The sequence below is a fragment of the Microtus pennsylvanicus genome, chromosome 4 (assembly GCF_037038515.1).
Source record: "Microtus pennsylvanicus isolate mMicPen1 chromosome 4, mMicPen1.hap1, whole genome shotgun sequence".
Taxonomy (NCBI): domain Eukaryota; kingdom Metazoa; phylum Chordata; class Mammalia; order Rodentia; family Cricetidae; genus Microtus; species Microtus pennsylvanicus.
In genome coordinates, this window is record NC_134582.1 from 68389527 (window position 1) to 68408696 (window position 19170).

A 19170-nucleotide genomic window follows, 5' to 3' on the forward strand; every position below is an offset into this window, starting at 1 on the left:
CAAGCAGTGTTTAAAAGAATACAGTTTCCGTGTAATTATTTCGGGGCATAAGCTAGCCGGGCAGACGGCTTGGGGTGTTGGGGACGCAGCCCTGCCACCGCTCCATATTACTACAAATGACGCCCAGACGTGTGGCTAACTAAACCCACTTAAAAAACCTGAGAAGGCTTAAAAATAAGGGAGAGAGCATTTAACACAGATTTTTGCTGTTTGTTGGTGGCGTGCTGTAGAGAGATTTCCTGATTCAGCAACAGCAGCAGAAAAAAAAGCTGCGTTATTTTAAAGTGTGGCTTCCCGGGGCTGTGCCGCCAGTGCAAACTCTGGCTTTATGTTTGTGTTCCCGCTTGGGATCGGAAGGAGAGTGCTCTGAGACCATGAAGATGACTCAGAGCTCCCTGCCTGCTCCTGGGCAGAAGGCAGAATCAGGCTTAGGCAGGCGGAAGAGCATGGCGGATTCCTGCCGCCATACAGGGACGTGTTTTCAGACTGCGCAGTGCTCTGTGTGTCAGATTTGGATGTAACTTGGATGAAAAGAATTTCTGTGCTGCGTGCTCAGTCTCAGAATTAAAGTGCTGAGTGCCGCTCCTACCTGGTGACCCCAGAGCTAGCACAAAATGGTATGTCCTCCATTTTGAAATTTTCCTGACTCAGCAGCAGGAACAAACCTGTGTTGTTTTAAAATGCCGGCTTTCTGGGCCATCCTGCCAGGGCAAACTCTGACTGTTTGAGGCAGGAGGGCCGGCTACTGAGAGAGGACTTGAGTGTTGTCTGTTGTAGCTTGCTGGCTGGCAGGGACCTTGAAATGCCAGTTGTGGCTATAAACAGGGCTACAGCCAGTACCTCAGCCATGAGGCTGGAAAGCTAAGGATCCAGCCGTCAAAGCCACGGCTTTAGTCCTACTGAGATTGTTTGGTAAATTAAAGACTCATGTGGTCAGAAAAAGAGAGATATACAGTAAAGAGAGATTCAAAGACAATGAAAATTTCTAAATGGTTTACTGTGTGTTAAAAATATATGCAGACTAAAAGTTAAAATTCTTAAAGTAAACCTCTGTGACTTCAAGGTGTGGTAGCACACGCCTTTAATTCCAGTGCCTAAAAGGCAGAGACAAACAGATCTCTGTGAGTTCAAGTAGTAGCAAACACCTTTAATCCCAATGCCTGGGAGGCAGAGACAGGCGGATCTCTGAGAGTTCAAAGACAGCCTGGTCTATAGATGTACGCTCAAAAAGCAAAAAGTTAACTTAGGAATGTCACAGCTTAGATTCTTAAGCGCCTAGTGATTTAAAGGCGCAAATCAAAAGTGCTCCTGGATAGTAAAAAATTGCAGATTCACAATAGGACAGATTCAGACCACTAAATGAGTCACACTGTTGGATGAATGTACGTTGGCTTGGGAGAGAGAAGAAAAAGAATATAGAGAATAAAGTTAATGGTTTAAAAAGAAAAAAGTAAAAGTAAAGTCTTTAAAGAGACAGAGTACAGATAGTTATAGATATAAATAAAAATAAGCCGCGTAAAGATGGAAAATTCACAGAGAGTCTGGATTATGTACATTGTGTTTTCTTTAAAATTTTTGACTGTGAAGGAGCTAAGTACAGAGAGACATTTCATTATATGGGCTGCCCAGTGGAACCAGAACGAATATCATGAGGGTATGATTTCAGAATTTGGATCTAAGGATATGATACTTTGGAAAAGAGATTCTTCTTTTGTTTTCACAGAGGATGAGACTCTATGGATTTCTTCTATTCTGATTTGGTATGATGGACCACGTCCTCCTGAAGGGTTGCTGTGAACATCTTCAGAAAATTGCTTTGCTCAACTGCCAACTGAGATGAAACTAGCACACAGGTTATACCATGAAAGACCTAATTAACGACGCCCCCATTCAGCAGGAAGCAGTTTGGAGAGAAAAAACTGCGCCCATGTTCCCAAATATGGTTTATAAATGTTCTTTTACATTTAAAGGGGGATATGATATAGACATGAATAATTTGCATTAGTATAGATTTTGCTTTATTGATAGAGATTTACGGTCAATTTTGTTATATGTATAAATGTTTCTGATGTAGCTTTTACTTGATAACTGTTTTGTTATATGTAATTTTGCTATGTTAAAGTTAAAGCCTTTCTTTTTTTGTTTAAACAGAAAAAGGGGAAGTGATGTGGGAGTGTCATATATCAATCTGTTGATTTCATTGGCTAAGCAATAAAGAAACTGCTAGGCCCATTGGATAGGTCCACCCTTAGGTGGGTGGAGTAAACAGAACAGAACGCTGGGAGGAAGAGGAAGTGAGGTCAGACTCCGCAGCTCTCCTCTCCGGAGCAGACGCAGGAGAGACGCCATGCTACCTGCTCCAGGGAAGACGCACGCTATGAAGCTCCGACCCAGGATGGACTTAGGCTAGAATCTTCCCGGTAAGACTGGTGCTCACAGATTGTTAGAGATGGGTTGATTGGAATATCAGAATTAGCCAGTAAGGGCTAGAGCTAAGGGCCAAGCAGTGTTTAAAAGAATACAGTTTCCGTGTAATTATTTCGGGGCATAAGCTAGCCGGGCAGGCGGGTGTCGGGATGCAGCCCCGCCGCCGTTCATATTACTACAATTCATACTTGTAAAAGACAGAAGAAAAAACTGCTTACAAGAGAAGGTTAACGGCAGAGCTGACAATAGTAGAGAATAGCTTAATTTAAATAAGGATTGGATTACATATATAGTATTTTTTGTAAGAGACTTAAAAGTACATACTAATTTTAAACATGAGACATTGTTTTTGTTGTCTGAAATGAGATGCAATGAACAGACAATTATAACATTTAACACTAAACATAGGTGCATTTAAGTTTCAAGTGTGCGCACACACAGTGAACAGGAATTGGGCGAAGTGGATGCTCTTGGTGGGCCGTACCAAAGGCATGCCACTGCACAAAACATACAGGTAACAGAGTCAACATGGGGGAATCAGGCAGGGAATACCTCAGTAAAGATGGTGGGACTTGGTCACCTGACCTGGCTGGCTTTCAGTTAAGATGGTGGTGAAGTCACCTAACCTCAGTTAAGATGGCAGTAAGGCCATCCATGTAACAGAGTTAACACCAGGGACCCAGGCAAGGAATACCTCAGTAAAGATGGTAGAACTTGGTCACCTGACCTGGCTCTCAGTTAAGATGGTGGTGAAGTCACCTGCCCTCAGTCAAAATGGTAGTGATCTCATGTATAGAAAAGCCACAGTTTTTGAGCTGTGGGGGTTTTAAACAAAATAACGAGAGACTAGAGGTGTGATCCGTCCTGTCGTGGAGTTGCCATGCCACAAGCCACGGTGGGGAGCAAAGGCTGGAATTGAAAACAGCTGCCTTGTGGATTGGACCAATCTTGTTGGCAGCTATGGCAGGGAAAAACAGAGCTGGTGGAACATTGGCAGAGTGTAGTTTGAGGGTTTATACCATAGCTGAAGACAGGAAAACCCACCAAAAAAAACCCACTGGGCCTATAGAAGAGCATCCTTCTTTACAGGTGAGGTATGAAATGGCAGCGAACACCGCAGGGCCTGTAAAAGGCAGGGTGTTAAAGCCTGACTGGCTTTGGTCCAGGCCACTCGGAAGCCGGAGAGGCCTAGAGGCTGTTTCTAGTGGTCTCTTATGGCGGGGACCACTTACAATAGTCTAAAAGAAAAGAAAAAGAAAAGAGAAAGAAAAATCAGAGTGGCTCTGGGTCCCCAATCTAGTGCACCACACAGCCTGTTCAGTGCTAGCGTGGGAGGACTGACCCCGGGTTGTCTGGTCACGTTTTTAGCTATGGAAAGCAACAAAGGGCTCAACCGTAGCCGTGAAGGCTGTGGTTGGGGGCTGAAAGGGAAAAACTCACCACTGAAGCTGCTGGTGTGTGTAGAGGTCCACGTTCAGGCAGATGGGACACATGGTTGTTGTGGGAAAAATACCCGGCTCCGGATTCTGACCCCAGGAGAAGGAGCAGGAGAGTCTTCTGAGTTTAGGTAAAATGCTGCAGGTCCCCGAGGGGCAGCACTGGGCAGTGGGTCCTGAGACCACGGAAGGCCATGAAGGCAGCAGGGTCCCAGGCAGGGAGCTGCATGGTGGGTGAGAGAGCAAGATGGATAGGCACACCATTCAGAGAAAGTATTTATTTAGTGGGGTATGGAGGGGAAAGGAAAGAGGGGAAGAGGAGAAGGGAAAAGAGCAGAGAGAGAGCAGCCACTGCAGGAGCTACCTCTTTGGGAGATGGAAAAAGAAGGAAGATCTGCCCACCTCGGCAGTGGACGGGAGAGGGAGTGGACTGGATGTAAAGGGACAGGACAGACCATTACACCTACATCTTGCTGGGTCTTTCCTGAGGCCTGCCATGCCATGGCTGCCAAAGCTGGGGGAGGAGGAAGGGTGCTGGGGGAGGGTCTGGGCCCTTCTTATGCAAAAACAAACCCCTTTTTCAAGCTCAAGCTTTGACCCCCTGTGTCCAACTGTACAAATGTGCAGACGGGAGGGTAGGGTTTTATCACAGTAGAGGATGGGGGGGGGTGAGGGAATGTTTAGGGTTCAGAACCCTGATTGACTAGCATTTGTCTAGGGGTGTCTTGGCAAAAGGGGGATAGGTGTGTGCTGGGCTCAAGGACATCTAGTGTTCTTATCTAATCTTATCTAACAGTTGGGGTGTTTGGAATGTCAGGTGTTTGCCCTTAGAAGCTGGCCTGACCCAGGGTGGTGTCAGCTTGTGGCTTTTTCTGGAACTATGTGCTGCCTGCAGGTGAATTAAAACTCAAGTCTACTTTCTTGGCTGGTTTTTATTTATTTATTTATTTATTTGGTTTTTTCGAGACAGGGTTTCTCTGTGGCTTTGGAGCCTGTCCTGGAACTAGCTCTGTAGACCAGGCTGGTCTCGAACTCACAGAGATCCGCCTGCCTCTGCCTCCCGAGTGCTGGGATTAAAGGCGTGCGCCACCATCGCCCGGCAATATTTATTTATTTATTATGTATACAATATTCTGTCTGAATGTATGCCTGCAGGCCAGAAGAGGGCACCAGACCCCATTACAGATGGTTGTGAGCCACCATGTGGTTGCTGGGAATTGAACTTAGGACCTTTGGAAGAGCAGGCAATGCTCTTAACCTCTGAGCCATCTCTCCAGCCCCTTGGCTGGTTTTTAATGAAGCCTGTCATGGCAACTGTGTGACCTGGGCCCCATATGTGTGGCTAAGCTGCCCTGGGCCACATAACTACTGTTATAATTTTAATTATGCTGGCCTGCCCTGTCACCTGGGCACGCTGTCCCTTTAAGAAACAAGCTCTGCCCGCTCCAGTTTCCCCCTTCCTGCCAAGACAAGCTGATCTCCTGCCTCCTCTCTTCTCTCTCTCTTTCTGTCCTTTCTTCTTCTGAAGAGGCAGTCTCTGCCTCTACCTTCCCCCTCTTCCCCCCCTCTCTCTATCTCTCTCTCACTGTGTCTCTCTCTGTCTCTCTCTTGCTCGCTCTCTCTCTCCCCTCCATAACTCCCTTACCCTTATATCCTCCCAATCCCCATTAACTTTATACCCAAGCTCTCTCTGCATGGATATCTGTTGGTTTCCCAACTGCAGCCTCTCCTACCCGCAGCGGGACCTTCCAGGATCACCTACACTGCACCATAAATTATAACATTGGTGTGTGACTTGACCAGGCTCTCTCCATGTTCCCTCCTGCCCATGGGGATCCTGGACCCAGACCACTTTCCAACTTCCTGTCCGCTCCATCTCTGTCCCCTCCTCCAGGTCAGCGTTTGCTGAAGTTCATCTCTGGTAATTCCCCACAGCTGAGGACCGGGATCTAGTTTTTTGTACCAGACTGTTGTCCTTAGTCTTGGACTATTGTCCTTTGGGCCACTCGGAGTGATCCTGGACCCCAGTCCCTGTGCTGACGGGGCTTGGCCTGGTTCGAACCAATCTGCTTGATCCTCACATTATTTTAGGGATGCCTAAAATAAATTTGCTGTTGGATCTTGTCTCACGTCCCTTCCCCAGCTATGGAAAATGGCCTATGTACCCCTAAATAACAACCTACAGTGGCTGTCTAATGGTAGACCCCCAACACGGGAGATTAATTTCTGTCAGCAAACAGGCAGATGGAAAAGTTTCTATCCAGCCATGCCAACTCATACCTGTCTTCTTTTCCCTTCTCTGGGCTGCCTCCCACAATGACCAGGCCTGTCTACCTGTTCTATCTGGTCACAGAGCCCTGTCTCTGCCACCACTACTGCTGCGGGTCCCACAGAAGCTGGCAAAACTGGTCGGGTCCATGAGGCAACTATTTCAGTCTCAGCCCTCACTGCCTGCACCCGCCGTGGAGGAATTTTCCCGTATATTTCTTGTATAAAATAATGTGTGAATGGTGTGGCCACACAGATATGATTCTGTTTAAATGTATGTTCTATGCATCCTCTATGTCTCTTGTTATTTCTGTCTGTTGAAAATCCCTTGGTTCCTCTGTGTTTAGACCTCGTGACCTTGGCATCATCTTTGTTAGGGGCAACCGCTGCCATTTTGTTTCAGCTTAAGATAGAGAGGAGGTCTGGAGGCATCACAATCCCTGACTTCAAACTCTACTACAGAGCTACAGTACTGAAAACAGCCTGATATTGGCATAAGAACAAACAGGAGGACCAATGGAATCGAATAGAAGACTCGGATATCAATCCATACATCTTCGAACACCTGATCTTTGATAAAGAAGCAAAAAAAAATATTAAATGGAAAAAAGAAAGCATATTTAACAAGTGGTGATGGCATAACTGGATATCAACATGTAGAAAAATGAAAATAGATCATATCTATCACCACACACAAAATTCATACCCACATGGATCAAAGACCTCAACATAAAGTCAGCCACACTGAACCTTATAGAAGAGAAAGTGGGAAGTACACTTGAACTCATTGGCACAGGAGACCACTTCCTAAATATAACCCTAGCAGCAGAGACACTGAGAGAAACAATAAATGGAACCTCCTGAAACTGAAAAGCTACTGAAAAGCTTCTGTAAAGCAAAGGACATGATTAACAAGACAAAACAACAGCCTACAGAATGGGAGAAGATCTTCACTAACTCCACATCAGACAGAGGTCTGATCTCCAAAATATACAAAGAACTCAAAAAATTGGTCATCAAAAGAACACATAATCCAATAAAAAAAATGGAGTACAGACCTAAACAGAGAATTCTCAATAGAAGAATCTAAAATAGCTGAAAGACACTTAAGGAAATGTTCAACATTCTTAGTCATCAGAGAAATGCAAATCAAAACAACTTTGAGATTCCATCTTATACCTGTAAGAATGGCCAAGATCAAAAACACTGATGACAACTTATGCTGGAGAGGATGTGGGGTAAAGGGAACACTTCTGCATTGCTGGTGGGAGTGCAAGCTGGTACAGCCCCTTTGGATGTCAGTGTGGTGATGTCTAAGAAAATTAGGAAACACCCTTCCTCAAGACCCAGTAATACCACTTTTGGGTATATACCCAAAGGATGCTCAATCGTGCCACAAGAACATGTGATATGGGAGAGTCTTCTGTTTTGTGTTGATTTCATTGGTTAAATAAAGAAACTGCCTTGGCCCTTTAATAGGACAGAAAATTAGGTAGGCGGAGTAAACAGAACAGGATGCTGGGAAGAAGGCAGTGAAGTCAGTCGCCATGATTCTCCCACCCGACACAGATGCAGGTTAAGATCTTTCCTGGTAAGCCGCACCTCGTAGTGCAACACAGATTATTAAATATGGGTTAAAGCAAGATGTGAGAATTAGCCAATAAGAGGCTAGAACTAATGGGCCAGCCAGTGTTTAAAAGAATACAATTTGCATGTTGTTATTTCGGGTTAATCTAGCCATGCGGGAGCTGGGCAGCAGGAAGTGGCCACGCGGCTCATATCACTACAGACATGTGCTCAACTATGTTCATAGCAGTATTGTTTGCCATAGCTAGAACCTGGAAACAACCTAAATGCCTCTCAACTGAAGAATGGATAAGGAAAATGTGGTACATTTACACAAAGGAGTAACACACACACACACACACACACACACACACACACAAAATGACATCTTGAATTTTGCAGGCAAATGGATGGAGCTAGAAAACACATTTTGAGTGAGATAACCCAGATACAGAAAGACAATTATCACATGTACTCACTCATAAGTGGTTTTAAAACATAAAGCAAAGAAAAACAGCCCACAAATCACAATCCCAGAGAACCTAGACAACAATGAGGATCCTAAGAGAGACTTACATGGATCTAATCTACTTGGAAAGTAGAAAAAGACAAGATCTAGCCGGGCGGTGGTGGTGCACGCCTTTAATCCCAGCACTCGGGAGGCAGAGGCAGGTGGATCTTTCTGAGTTCCAGGCCAGCCTGGTCTACAAGAACTAGTTCCAGGACAGGCAACAAAGATACAGAGAAACCTTGTCTCGAAAAAAACCAAAAAACCCCAAAAAAACAGAAAACAAACACCAAAAAAAAACCCCACAAAACAAAAAAAGAAAGAAAGAAAGAAAGAAAGAAAGAAAGAAAGAAAGAAAGAAAGAAAGAAAGAGACAAGATCTCCTGGGTAAATTGGGAGCTGGGGACCTTGAGAGAGGGTTGAAGGGGAGGGGAGAGATAGGGAGGGGAGCAGAGAAAAATGGAGAGCTCAATAAAAATTAAAAGTGTCAAACTTGTGGGAATTGGTTCTCTCCTTCCACCTTTACATGAGTTTCAGGGATTGGACTTAAGTTGCCAGGTTTTTGAAGAAATGTCTTTACAATACCTGCTGAGCCACCTTTGCTGGTCAATGTGATGGGTAACCTTGACTGTCAGCAGGGTGAGGAGAGCATGCCTCAAGTATTCTGTGAAGCATTTCTAGGAAAGGTCAGCCGAGAGGAGGCCGAGCAGGCAGCGTTCCTCACAGGGTTAGGGCTGGAAAGAAGGAGGGAAGAAGGGCAGGCTCCCGGGCATGGGTACTGTTGCCCAGATTTGCTCTGCTGTCACACCCCCAGTCAGGACAAACTGCGCCCAAATCAATCTTTCCAGAGATTTGTTGCCGAGATGGAAGCGCTAACTAACATAGTTGGCTGCTGTAGAGCTTATCACCCGCACTAGGAAGCCTGTAGGAGGACGAATGGTCACTGTTGACAATGATGGTGCAAAACCAAATCCAAAGCCCTGCAGGTGTTTCTTTGGACCCCAGCTCCTGAATAATATGTGGAGACTTTTATTAATTATAAAAGCTTGGCCTTAGCTCAGGCTTATTCCCAACTAGCTCTTAAAACTTAAATTAACCTATTTATATTAAGCTACATTTTGCCGTGTGTTTTGTTAGCTCTCCTCAGTACCACATGACCTACTTCCTTTGTGTCTGGCTGGCGAATCTCCTGAGCCTCAGATTCTTTCCCAGGCTTTCTATCTCTCCCTGGAAGCACTACCTGTTCTCTTCTGCCTAGCTATTGGCTATTCAGCTCTTTATTAAACTAATCAGAAAATGCCTTAGGCAGGTGAGGAAGAGCAGACACATCTTCACACAGGGTACTAAAACATTATCCCAGACATCTAAGGATTTAAATGAAGCGTGTGTCTGTGATCATTCTAGTCCCCATTGTCGAATATCTGGAGCAGACTGTACTAGAAGCTTGTCTGACTCTAGGCTTCCCTTCTTCCTCCTTCCTTGCCTCCCTGCCTCTCCCCTCTTCTCTCTCTCTCTCTCTCTCTCTCTCTCTCTCTCTCTCTCTCTCTCTCTCTCTTTTTCCTAGTGGATTTTTCAGTTGTTCACGCATTGAACCTCTGGGTCTCTGCGAACACCAGGGCAGCAGAGCAATGATTCATGTAAGGCCAGAAGGAACTCGGGTTCAACTCAACTCAACTCAATAGCTTGTGCTGGCTCAATCTTCTAGAGTCTTACACTGGACACTTTATTTTAGGCATATTTAAGTACAGTACAGTTTGGGAAAAAGTTTCCTGGTATAACACAATCCTGCATGCACAACAAAGTTTAAGGCATAATTATATTGAAACTCCCTTCAAAGTACACATCACCTCTTCCATATAGTCAGGCTGTATAGACTACATGTGTCATCTTGAGGGTCTGGGGGAGAACCTGGTGTGGTTTCCATCACACAGCTAGCACAAAGTACGCTAGGCTATTAACTACCTCAGGTTCTGTTTGTAAAAGTCTGTGGGCGGTCAGGTGTAGCCTGGCGGTACAGATAATGCAGAGGTCACCAGGTATTAACCACATCTATTCTTTTTTTTTTTTTGGAGTGGCACTATTAGTGGATTTGTTGAAGTGAGTATGACCTTGTTAGAGGAGGTGTGTCATTGTTGGGATAGGCTTTGAGATTTCCTATGCTTAGGATACTGCCTACTGCCCCAGTCAATTTCTGATTGCTTGCAAGATGTAGGACCCTGAGATACGACTCCAGCACCACCTCTGCCTGTGCGCCGCCATGCTCCCTGCCGTGATGATAACTGACTGAACCTCTGAACTTAAGCCATCCTCCCAATTAAACGTTTTCTTTATAAAAGTTGCCGGCGTCATGGTGTCTCTTCACAGCAATAGAAACCCTAAGTAAGACACCAGCCTTCTGGGCAGGAAACAGTTTATACATCTCTTCCTTTTTAGAGACAGCTCTGCATGTTTAACATCCCTGGTGCTTATCTGTGAGCACAAGGACTTTGTACTCTCTAAATGAACCAACACATTGCTGTTATTTAAGCTAATATGAGTTACATGTTCTGTGACTTAGGATAGAAACATTCATTTCTTTTTCTTCTTGGTTTTTTAAGACAGGGTTTCTCTGTGTACCTCTGGCTGTCCTGAAACTTGTTCCGTAGACCAGGCTGGACTCGAACTCAGAGATCTGTCTTCCTCTGCCAGGGATTAAAGGTGTTTGCCACCATGTCCTGTGGTAGAAACTTTTTAAGCTGTCATACGCTCTGGGTTTCTTCTGTTTCACTTGATTGGAATTTCTGGATGTGTTTAGGAACAACAATAATATTTTTTTGAGATTTATTTATTTGCCAGGTGATGGTGGCACACACCTTTAATTTCAGTACTTGGGAGGCAGAAGCAGGTAGACCTATGTGAGTTCGAGGCCAGCATTGTCTATAAAGTGAGTTTTGGAACATCCAGGACTGTTTCACAGAGAAAGCCTGTTTCAAAAAACTAAAAAACAAAAACAAAACAACAAAAAACCCGCAAACAGATTTATTTATTTTATGTACGAGTGCTCTATATTCATATACAACTTTATTGCTGGAAAAGGGCATCAGATCCCACTCCCACTATAGATGACTGTGAACCACCATGTGGTTGCTGGGAGTTGAACTCAGGACCTCTGAAAGAGCAGCTTACTTTCTTTTCCACCATTTTCTACCACCGGCAGCTAGAAAGGTCTCGCCTTTCAGAGGACCCGGGGCCGGAGGCGAAGCTGAGGTGTCTTAGCAGGAGCGGCCCCTTTAAGGAGGCGGCGCCCGGGCGAGCTGCTCGCTGATTGGCGGAGCGGAGCCTCGTGGCAAGGCGGCAGAGACGGGGCGGCTGGGTGGGGTCTGGCCGGTGGGCGCAGCCTGTCCTGGGGAGCCGAGCGAGTTGACAGATGATCGGGAGGCGCTCCCTGCTCGGCGTCACCTTTTGCACCTGCTACCTGGCTTCTCACCTCACGAACAAGGTGAGCGTGCGGGCAGCCGTGACTGCGCGTGGGCTGCGAGCCGTGCGGTCCAAGTCACAGAAGCTGCCCCGGGCTGTCTGGTCCGGATGGGGACCGCGAGGAAACCGACTCTGAGTCCGCCTCCCCGGAACTTCGTTTCCGACTTGGAGGATTGTCTTCAAGAGGAGGATGTGGCCGTGCGTGCGCAAAGCCTCGGGCTCCATCCCCAACACTCACCTACACTCTCAGCTCTTGGAAGGTGTAGGCAGGAGGATGCGGGCTTCAAGGTCATCCTCAGCTACCTTGCGAGTTTGAGGCCAGCTTGGGTTACTTGAACCCCTGTCTCAAGTTAATAAATACATACATACGCAAACAATCAGAAAGCTAACAGATTCTGCTCTTCCCTCAGTGAAAGAGGAACTGAAGGTAGAAACATTCTGCCCCGCCCCCAAGAGCCTTCTGCCCCAGGACCCAAAGTTCCAGAAGCAGTGTAAAAGATTATCAGCCCTTACTCCACAGATTGACTCATTTAGTCTTTATCTCCTTTTCAAGTATTTCCGCTATATCCAAGGGTTTAAAATTTTGAGAGGCAGAAACTCCTATTTTGATAAGAGTGGGAAGTTGCCTTGAGTTTAGTGGATGCTCCTGCCTCTACCGCCCAAGTTCTGTGGGATTTATAGTGGGACCGCCACGCCCAGCTATTATTTATTATTATTTTAATTTTTAAAAAGATTTATTTTTATTTTATGCATATGGCTGTTTCGCTTGCATGTATGTCTGTGCAGCGTGTGTTGCAGTGTGCAGAGCCTAGACTGCATATGATATTCTGGAACTGGAGTTACAGATGGTTGTGAGAGCTGTCATGTGTTTAGATCCTCTGGAAGAGTAGCCAGTAGGTAGTTCTTCACTGCCAAGCCATCTCTCCAGCCTTTGTCTATTTATTTAATGTTTGTATGTGTTAGGGTGTACCTACCATGGGACACCGGTAGAGGTCAGAGGGCATCTTGCAGAAGTCAGTTCAGAGTGTACTCAGGTCATTCATTAGATTTGGTGGTTAGTGCCATCTCACCAGCCCTACCCTCTTCCCCATTAAGATAGGGCCTTGCTGTGTGATCAAGGCTGGGTTGGAATCTTCCTTCTGCCTCCTGAGTGCGGGGATTACCTAGCTCAGAGACGTTTTAGAGCTAAAGTTCAATTTGTCAGAGACTTCTTTTTAAAAATATTTATTTTTTTATTTTTAATTGCGTGTGTGTGTGTGTATGTGTCTGTGAGGATAGATGCCTGAGGAGGTCAGAGACATTGGCGCTCTCAGAGATGGAGTTAAAGGTAGTTGTGAGCCAACCAATGTGGATGCTGGGATCTAAGAGGGGTCTTTTTCAAGATCTGTAAGCATTATTAACCTCTGAGCCATTTACCAACCAATAGACTTCTTTCTTTCCTTTTCCTTCCTTCCTTCCTTCCTTCCTTCCTTCCTTCCTTCCTTCCTTCCTTCCTTCCTTCCTTCTTTCCTCCCTCCCTCCCTCCCTCCCTCCCTCCCTCCCCCCTCCCTCCTTCCCTCCTTCCTCCCTCCCTCCTTCCTCCCTTCTTTCCTTCCTTTCTTGTTTTTTGAGATTGGCTGTCTTGGATCTCAAACTCAGAGGCTTTTGCCTCTTTAAAAAAAAAGAGATGAGAGCTTCAGTACTTTGTTTTATTTTGTTATACTAGGGACAGAACCCAGGGCTTCACGTGTTAGATATATGCTCAGCCACTGACCTACACCCCACCGGAGCGTCAGCATCTTAGATCTCCCTCAGTTTGTGAACTAAAGCTAAGCACACAACACATTGAGAAAATACTGGTATTATAATTAAGGTTGTTGTAGGTGTTCAGGCCATGCCCAGGCCTCTCTTCATCCTTTCTCTAGTTCAGAATAGAAGCATCAGGGAAAAATAGGGTGGGGCACACTGAATGATGCAAGTGAACGCAGTACAGGAAGTGATCTGTAATCGGAACATGTAGGAACTTATTCAGGGAGAGTTTTGGATAGGCCAGGGAAGATACTTCTGTGAACATCCTCAATACCATTGGTTCTTACTATTTAATCCCTCCCTTTTTCCCCCCTCCCCGCTCTCCTTCCCTACTTTGCTTTTCCTTTTCTTCTCTCCTTTCTTTTGAGAGAGGGTCTCACTGTATCTTCAGCTGACCTGGAGCTAGCTTTGTAGATCAGGCTGGCCTTGACTTCACAGAGCTCCTCCTGCATCTGCCTCTTCAGCACTGGGCTTGAAGGGGTGTGTCACTGCACCTGGCTTGGCTGCATCATTTTAATTTTTTTTTAAAGATAGTGTGGAGAATTAACAGAGTCCTTTCCTAAAGTATTTAATGGCTTTAGACCATAAATAAATAAAGTGTTTATGCTAGAAAAAGATATCTCCAAAGACAAAATACAATCCCTCCATTATAAAGGTCTATAAATCTGATTAAAAGACTTATAGAAAGCTGAAGAGGTGTTCAGGTAAAAGTGCTTGCCTCACTAGTATGAGGACCTGAGTTCAGATCCCTAGAGCCCACTAGAAGCCTGATGTAATAGCGTGTGTCTGTACCCCTAAAACAAGATAGGAGGCAGACACAAGGGAAGCCTGATGTGACAGTGTGTGTCTACACTCCTGTAGCAAGATAGGAAGCAGCTCATGGGTCAGTTAGCCCAGCATATGCAATGGTGAATAGCAAAAGACCTATCTCAAGCAAGGTGGAAGGCAGAATAACATCTAAGGTTGTCCTCTGACCTCCACTCATGTGCTAAGCCACAATCACACATATGAACATGTACACATATGTATATTATATCAATAAATTATACACAACAAAGAATTAAAAAAGAATCAGGGTATACCTGTAATTCCAGTACTTAGCAAGCCAGGGCCAAAGGATTACTTGGATCCTGGGTTACATGGCAAGTTCTAGGTCAGGGCGGGCTACACTGCACGTTCTAGGCCAGGGTGGGTTACAGATAAGATCCTGTTTTAAGAACAAACTAGCTGAACATAGCGGACAATGAGGAATACTGAGAACTCAAGAACAATCGCAGTGGGTTTTTGATCCTACTGCACGTACTGGCTTTGGGGGAGCCTAGGCAGTTTGGATGCTCACCTTAGGAGACCTGGATAGAGGTGGTCGGTCCTTGGGCTTCCCACAGGTCAGGGAACCCTGATTGCTCTTCGAGCAGATGAGGGAGGGTGACTTGATCGGGGGAGGGAGAGGGAAATGGGAGGCGGTTGCGGGGAGGAGGCAGAAATCCTTAATAAATAAATAAATTTAAAAAAAAATATATATATATAAAGAACAAACAAGCAAACAGTAACAAAACAAAAATATAATCTTACCCCAGCAGTTCCCTTCAGTATAACTTAGAGGGCCATTCTTTTGCCCATTCAGACTTGGGGGAAATGAAGGCCTTTATATAGAATACTCAGATTTCTTCAATAGGATTATTATTATATGCTCTATTTATTCTCTGTCATTCAAAATGTTCATCAGTCTTGTGTTTGTTTTCAGTATGTCCTGTCGGTCCTGAAATTCACCTATCCTACATTATTCCAAGGGTGAGTATCTCCCCCCCCCAGATTTTGTTTTTTAAAATCTGTATGTTTGCGTGTATTTGTGTGTATATGACACATGAATGAAGAACCTTTGGAGGCCAGAAGAAGGCATTGTAGCTGGAGTTCCGGGTAGTTGTGAGCCATCTGTCATGAGTGTTGGGAATCAAATTCTAGATCTCTGCAAGGGCAGCAAGTATTCTTAACCACTCATCTTTCCAGCTCCCAGGGCAAATATCTTCAACTCCCTGCATATGCATTTGTAGGAAATGTCCAACAATGTCTTAGAGAGTTCTTTAAAACAGTTTTAGGAACTATACTAGGTTTTCTCCCTCCTCCCTCCCCAGGCCAGATCAAGCCAAATTGAAGAAGTGTAACAGCAGCTGAAGTGAGCAAAGCAACTCCAGGGCAGGTTCACTGACCTCAGAGAACCAGGCCAGGGAAGTTTTCTAGATTGTAGGTGAGGGGTGTTGATGTTTCTCCACAAGCTGGGTCTGTGCCCACGTATGGTAAAATCAAAAACATGAGCAGCTGATGCAAATGTGGACCTCTCTGAGCAGGAGGACCCTGGCTTTCCTGAGCTTACAGGGGCAGCAAATGTGGAACTCTCTGAGCAGGAGGACCCGGGCTTTCCTGAGCTTACAGGGGCAGCCTGGAGGCTCCAACTGAACACATAGGTTCAGCAGCAGCTAGAGACACTATAGTTTACCCATTTTGTTAGCAGGCTTTTGGTGTTCTGTGTTACTAAGGTCACCCCAGCTTGCTTAATGCCCTAGCAACAGCAGCAGCAGCAGGGAAATAGCTTCTGATGACTAACTGCCTTGTGGCTTTGTAAAAGCCTCTTTATTGTTACACAAGAGACACCTAATTTAGCAAGCTAGGTTCTGCCTATCAAAACCACGTTTTTGAAGGAACCTGAGCGCTTCTCAGCCATCTGGGACCTTCCTGGTTTGCTAGGTGTGTCTGTGCAAAGGCCCCGAGTCCTTCTGAAGAGCAACTCAGATAGCGGTCATTGAAGTCTCGGTGCCGTTAGGCCAGGATCCACACCAGATAGACTGGACCTGTTGATTTTTTCTCTTCAGCAGACACTGACTCATGTCCTTCCCCAGGAAGCCTGAAAGCAGTGCCGTTAGGCCAGGATTCACACCAGATAAAATGGACCTGTTGGATTTTTCTCTTCAGCAGACACTGACTCATGTCCCTCCCCAGGAAGCCTGAAAGCCTCAGACATTTTTGTATGTGATCCTGTAAAACTTGGAATGACTTTCTGGATATTCCCACTTAAGAAATTTGGTATAAGAACTGTTATGCCCAGGTTCGCAAAGTTTCCCCAAAACCAACAAGGAGACTGAGTCTCGTATGTAAAAGCAAAGAGCCTTTATTCTAAACAAGTTTGCAAACTCGGGCTATCCTGTGTCCAACATATTGGAATAAATCAATCGGAGAGCCCTGAGCTCAGTTCTAGTTGGGTTTTTATAGTAGTAAAGGTGGAGGTGAGGGATTTCCAAGGTTCAGGACACCTGATTGTCTAGGGGTGTCCTGAGGGATGTGTGCTGGCAGGTGATCCTATCTACAATGGTTGGAACATTAGGAATTTCCTTTGAACATTAGGAATTTCCTTTGGATGGCCTGGTGTCTGGGTAATCTCAGTTTGTGGTCCTTCCTGCAACCAGGTATTGCCTCAGGGTAAACTACTGAGATCCAGGCCTCCTTTAAGCTCATCACTGCTGGGTCCTACACCGGCAGGTGATGATGGTTGGAAGTTAAGAACTTCCTCTGGGTGCTCTGCTCCTGTTAAGCTTCTCATGCCTGGGTCCTACAAACTTCTTTAGCTTTCTTCTCCCTCCTTCCCTCCTTCCCTCCTTCCCTCCCTCCCTCCCTCCTTCCCTCCCTCCCTCACTCCCTCCCTCCCTCACTCCCTCCCTCCCTCCCTCCCTCCCTCCCTCCCTCCCTCATTCTTTTCTCTTATTTATTTTTTTGAGACAGGGTCTCTCTACATAGTTCTGACTGGCTGTCCTGGAACTCGCTATGTAGAACATGTTAGCCTCAAACTTACTGAGTTTGCCTGTCTGCCACTACCTCTTAAGTGCTGGAATTAAAGGCATGGGCCACCATGCCTGATAACAAATCGTTTTTAAAAATATTTTATAAATTTCTTTTTTTAAAGATTTATTTTGTTTCATGTGCATGAATGTTTTGCCTGTATGTATGTATGTATGTATGTATGTATGTATGTATGTATACCATGTTCTTGCTGTCCCCAGAGTTCAGAAGAGGGCATCAGAACTCCTGGAGCTAGGATTATAGCCTGTTGTGGGTTCTGGGAACTGAGCCAGTGTTCCTAACCACTGAGTCATCTATCCAGCCCCAGTTTACCGTCTAACCTTGCATGCTTATGTACGTTTCTGTAATACCATATCCAACCGGTATGACTCTTTATTTTTTCCTTTCTCCAGATTGCATGCACAAATAACATACTTTTGTTCACAAATTAACTTATTCATGAAGTCAGATAGTTTTCTTGTGCTTAGTATTTGTTTTCAGTGAATTTCTATTTGTGCCTTTTGCCCACCTAGTTTCACTGAGGGTGTAGCATTTTTCTTATTAATTTGGTGCATTTTGTGTTTGGTACAGGTGATTGGGCCTACGAGATGCTCTTTACTACCCATCGATACCACCAGCCCTTAAAGCTTTGCTTAGTTACTCAGGCTGGCTTTAAACTCAGTCTGTAGCTCAGGCAGGCTTTGAACTTGTGATCTTGCCTCAGCCTGAGCCACCAGACCTGATTTTAGTACTTTTTTTTTTTTTTTTTTTTTTTTTTTACATTTTTAAGGGTATAACCACCAGGGCTGGAGACGCTGACTTCAAAAGTGCTTGAAAGGAGCAGAATTCAGCTCCCGGCATTCATATCAGGCCAACTTGAGACTACTTGTAACTTCAGGTCCAGGGAATCTGATGTCCTCTTCTGGTTCCCTTGGGCGTGCACACACACGCACACACACACAAAATAAAATAAAAAATTAAATAAAAGTGTACAACCTCTTGATCATGATATTCATTGTAAATTTTTTTGCAATTTGCTTTTTACCTTTTATTTATAATTTTACTACTTAAATGCTTTATTTTATTGATAAACATGTTTCTTTTGTGATCACTTATATCACATTTCCATTTATGATTATTTTAATTCATGGAGATACCATGTAGCTAGCTATTCCTAGAAGTTTGATAAAGCTTCTAGCTCTTGTCAGTTTACTTAAGCATATGGTCACTCTGAGAAAATCGTACCTCCTCAATAGTTAACCAGCTTTTAATATGCCCATTTATCGCTTAATCCTCCCTTTTGCCCTTGGATCCTTAAAACAATATATAGTTCGTCTCCTATGGGCCCTTTTGGGTAGCTTTTGTGAATTCTTTAGGGGAAGCCCTAGGGCTAATTTTTTTTAAAGCATTATGCCATTTAAATGTGCATAGACCTCATCCTTTGTGCTTCTTTTTAAAATATGTTTGGGAGATGGAGAAATGACTTTGTGGTTGAGAGTGCTTGCTCATTGCTCTTTTTAAATTTTACTTTTATTTGTACCTATTTATTGTTGTGTGTACATGTGCCAGAGTTGAGGGGTGGAGGTCAGAGGACAACTTCCAGGAGTCGGCTCTCTCCTTCCGCCATGTGGGAGCACTGTCACCTGCTCGGCCATCTTACCACATTGTTGTTGTTGTTATTGTTGTTGTTCGAGACAGGATTTATCTGTGTAGCCCTGACCTAGAACTCACTGTATGGATCAGGGAGACCTCAAACTCAGAGATCCCCCTGCCTCTGCCTTCTGAGTGCTGGGATTAAAGGCGTGCGCCACCACTGCACTCATTGCTCTTGTGAAAAACCAGGGTTCAGTTCCTGGCACCTACATGGTAGCTCATAACTATCTGTAACTCCAG

The 19170-nt window shown here is 44.9% G+C and overlaps 1 protein-coding gene across 4 annotated transcripts in view; it reads left to right on the forward strand.

Annotated features, from left to right (window-relative positions):
• The first annotated feature begins 11519 nt into the window (after positions 1 to 11519).
• The window catches only part of Slc35d4 (solute carrier family 35 member D4), a 144550-nt gene continuing 136899 nt past the window's right edge, over positions 11520 to 19170 (forward strand). For 3 of the 4 annotated variants that reach the window (XR_012910330.1, XM_075969289.1, XM_075969290.1), the window contains exons 1-2: positions 11528 to 11683; positions 15194 to 15240. Coding sequence is in view for 2 of the 4 variants with exons in the window: in XM_075969289.1 (XP_075825404.1) it covers positions 11612 to 11683; positions 15194 to 15240 (119 nt within the window). In the remaining 2 variants the exon portion in view is untranslated. Of the gene's footprint in view, positions 11684 to 15193; positions 15241 to 19170 lie in introns of all 4 variants that reach the window. The other variant, XR_012910331.1, reaches the window with a different exon arrangement.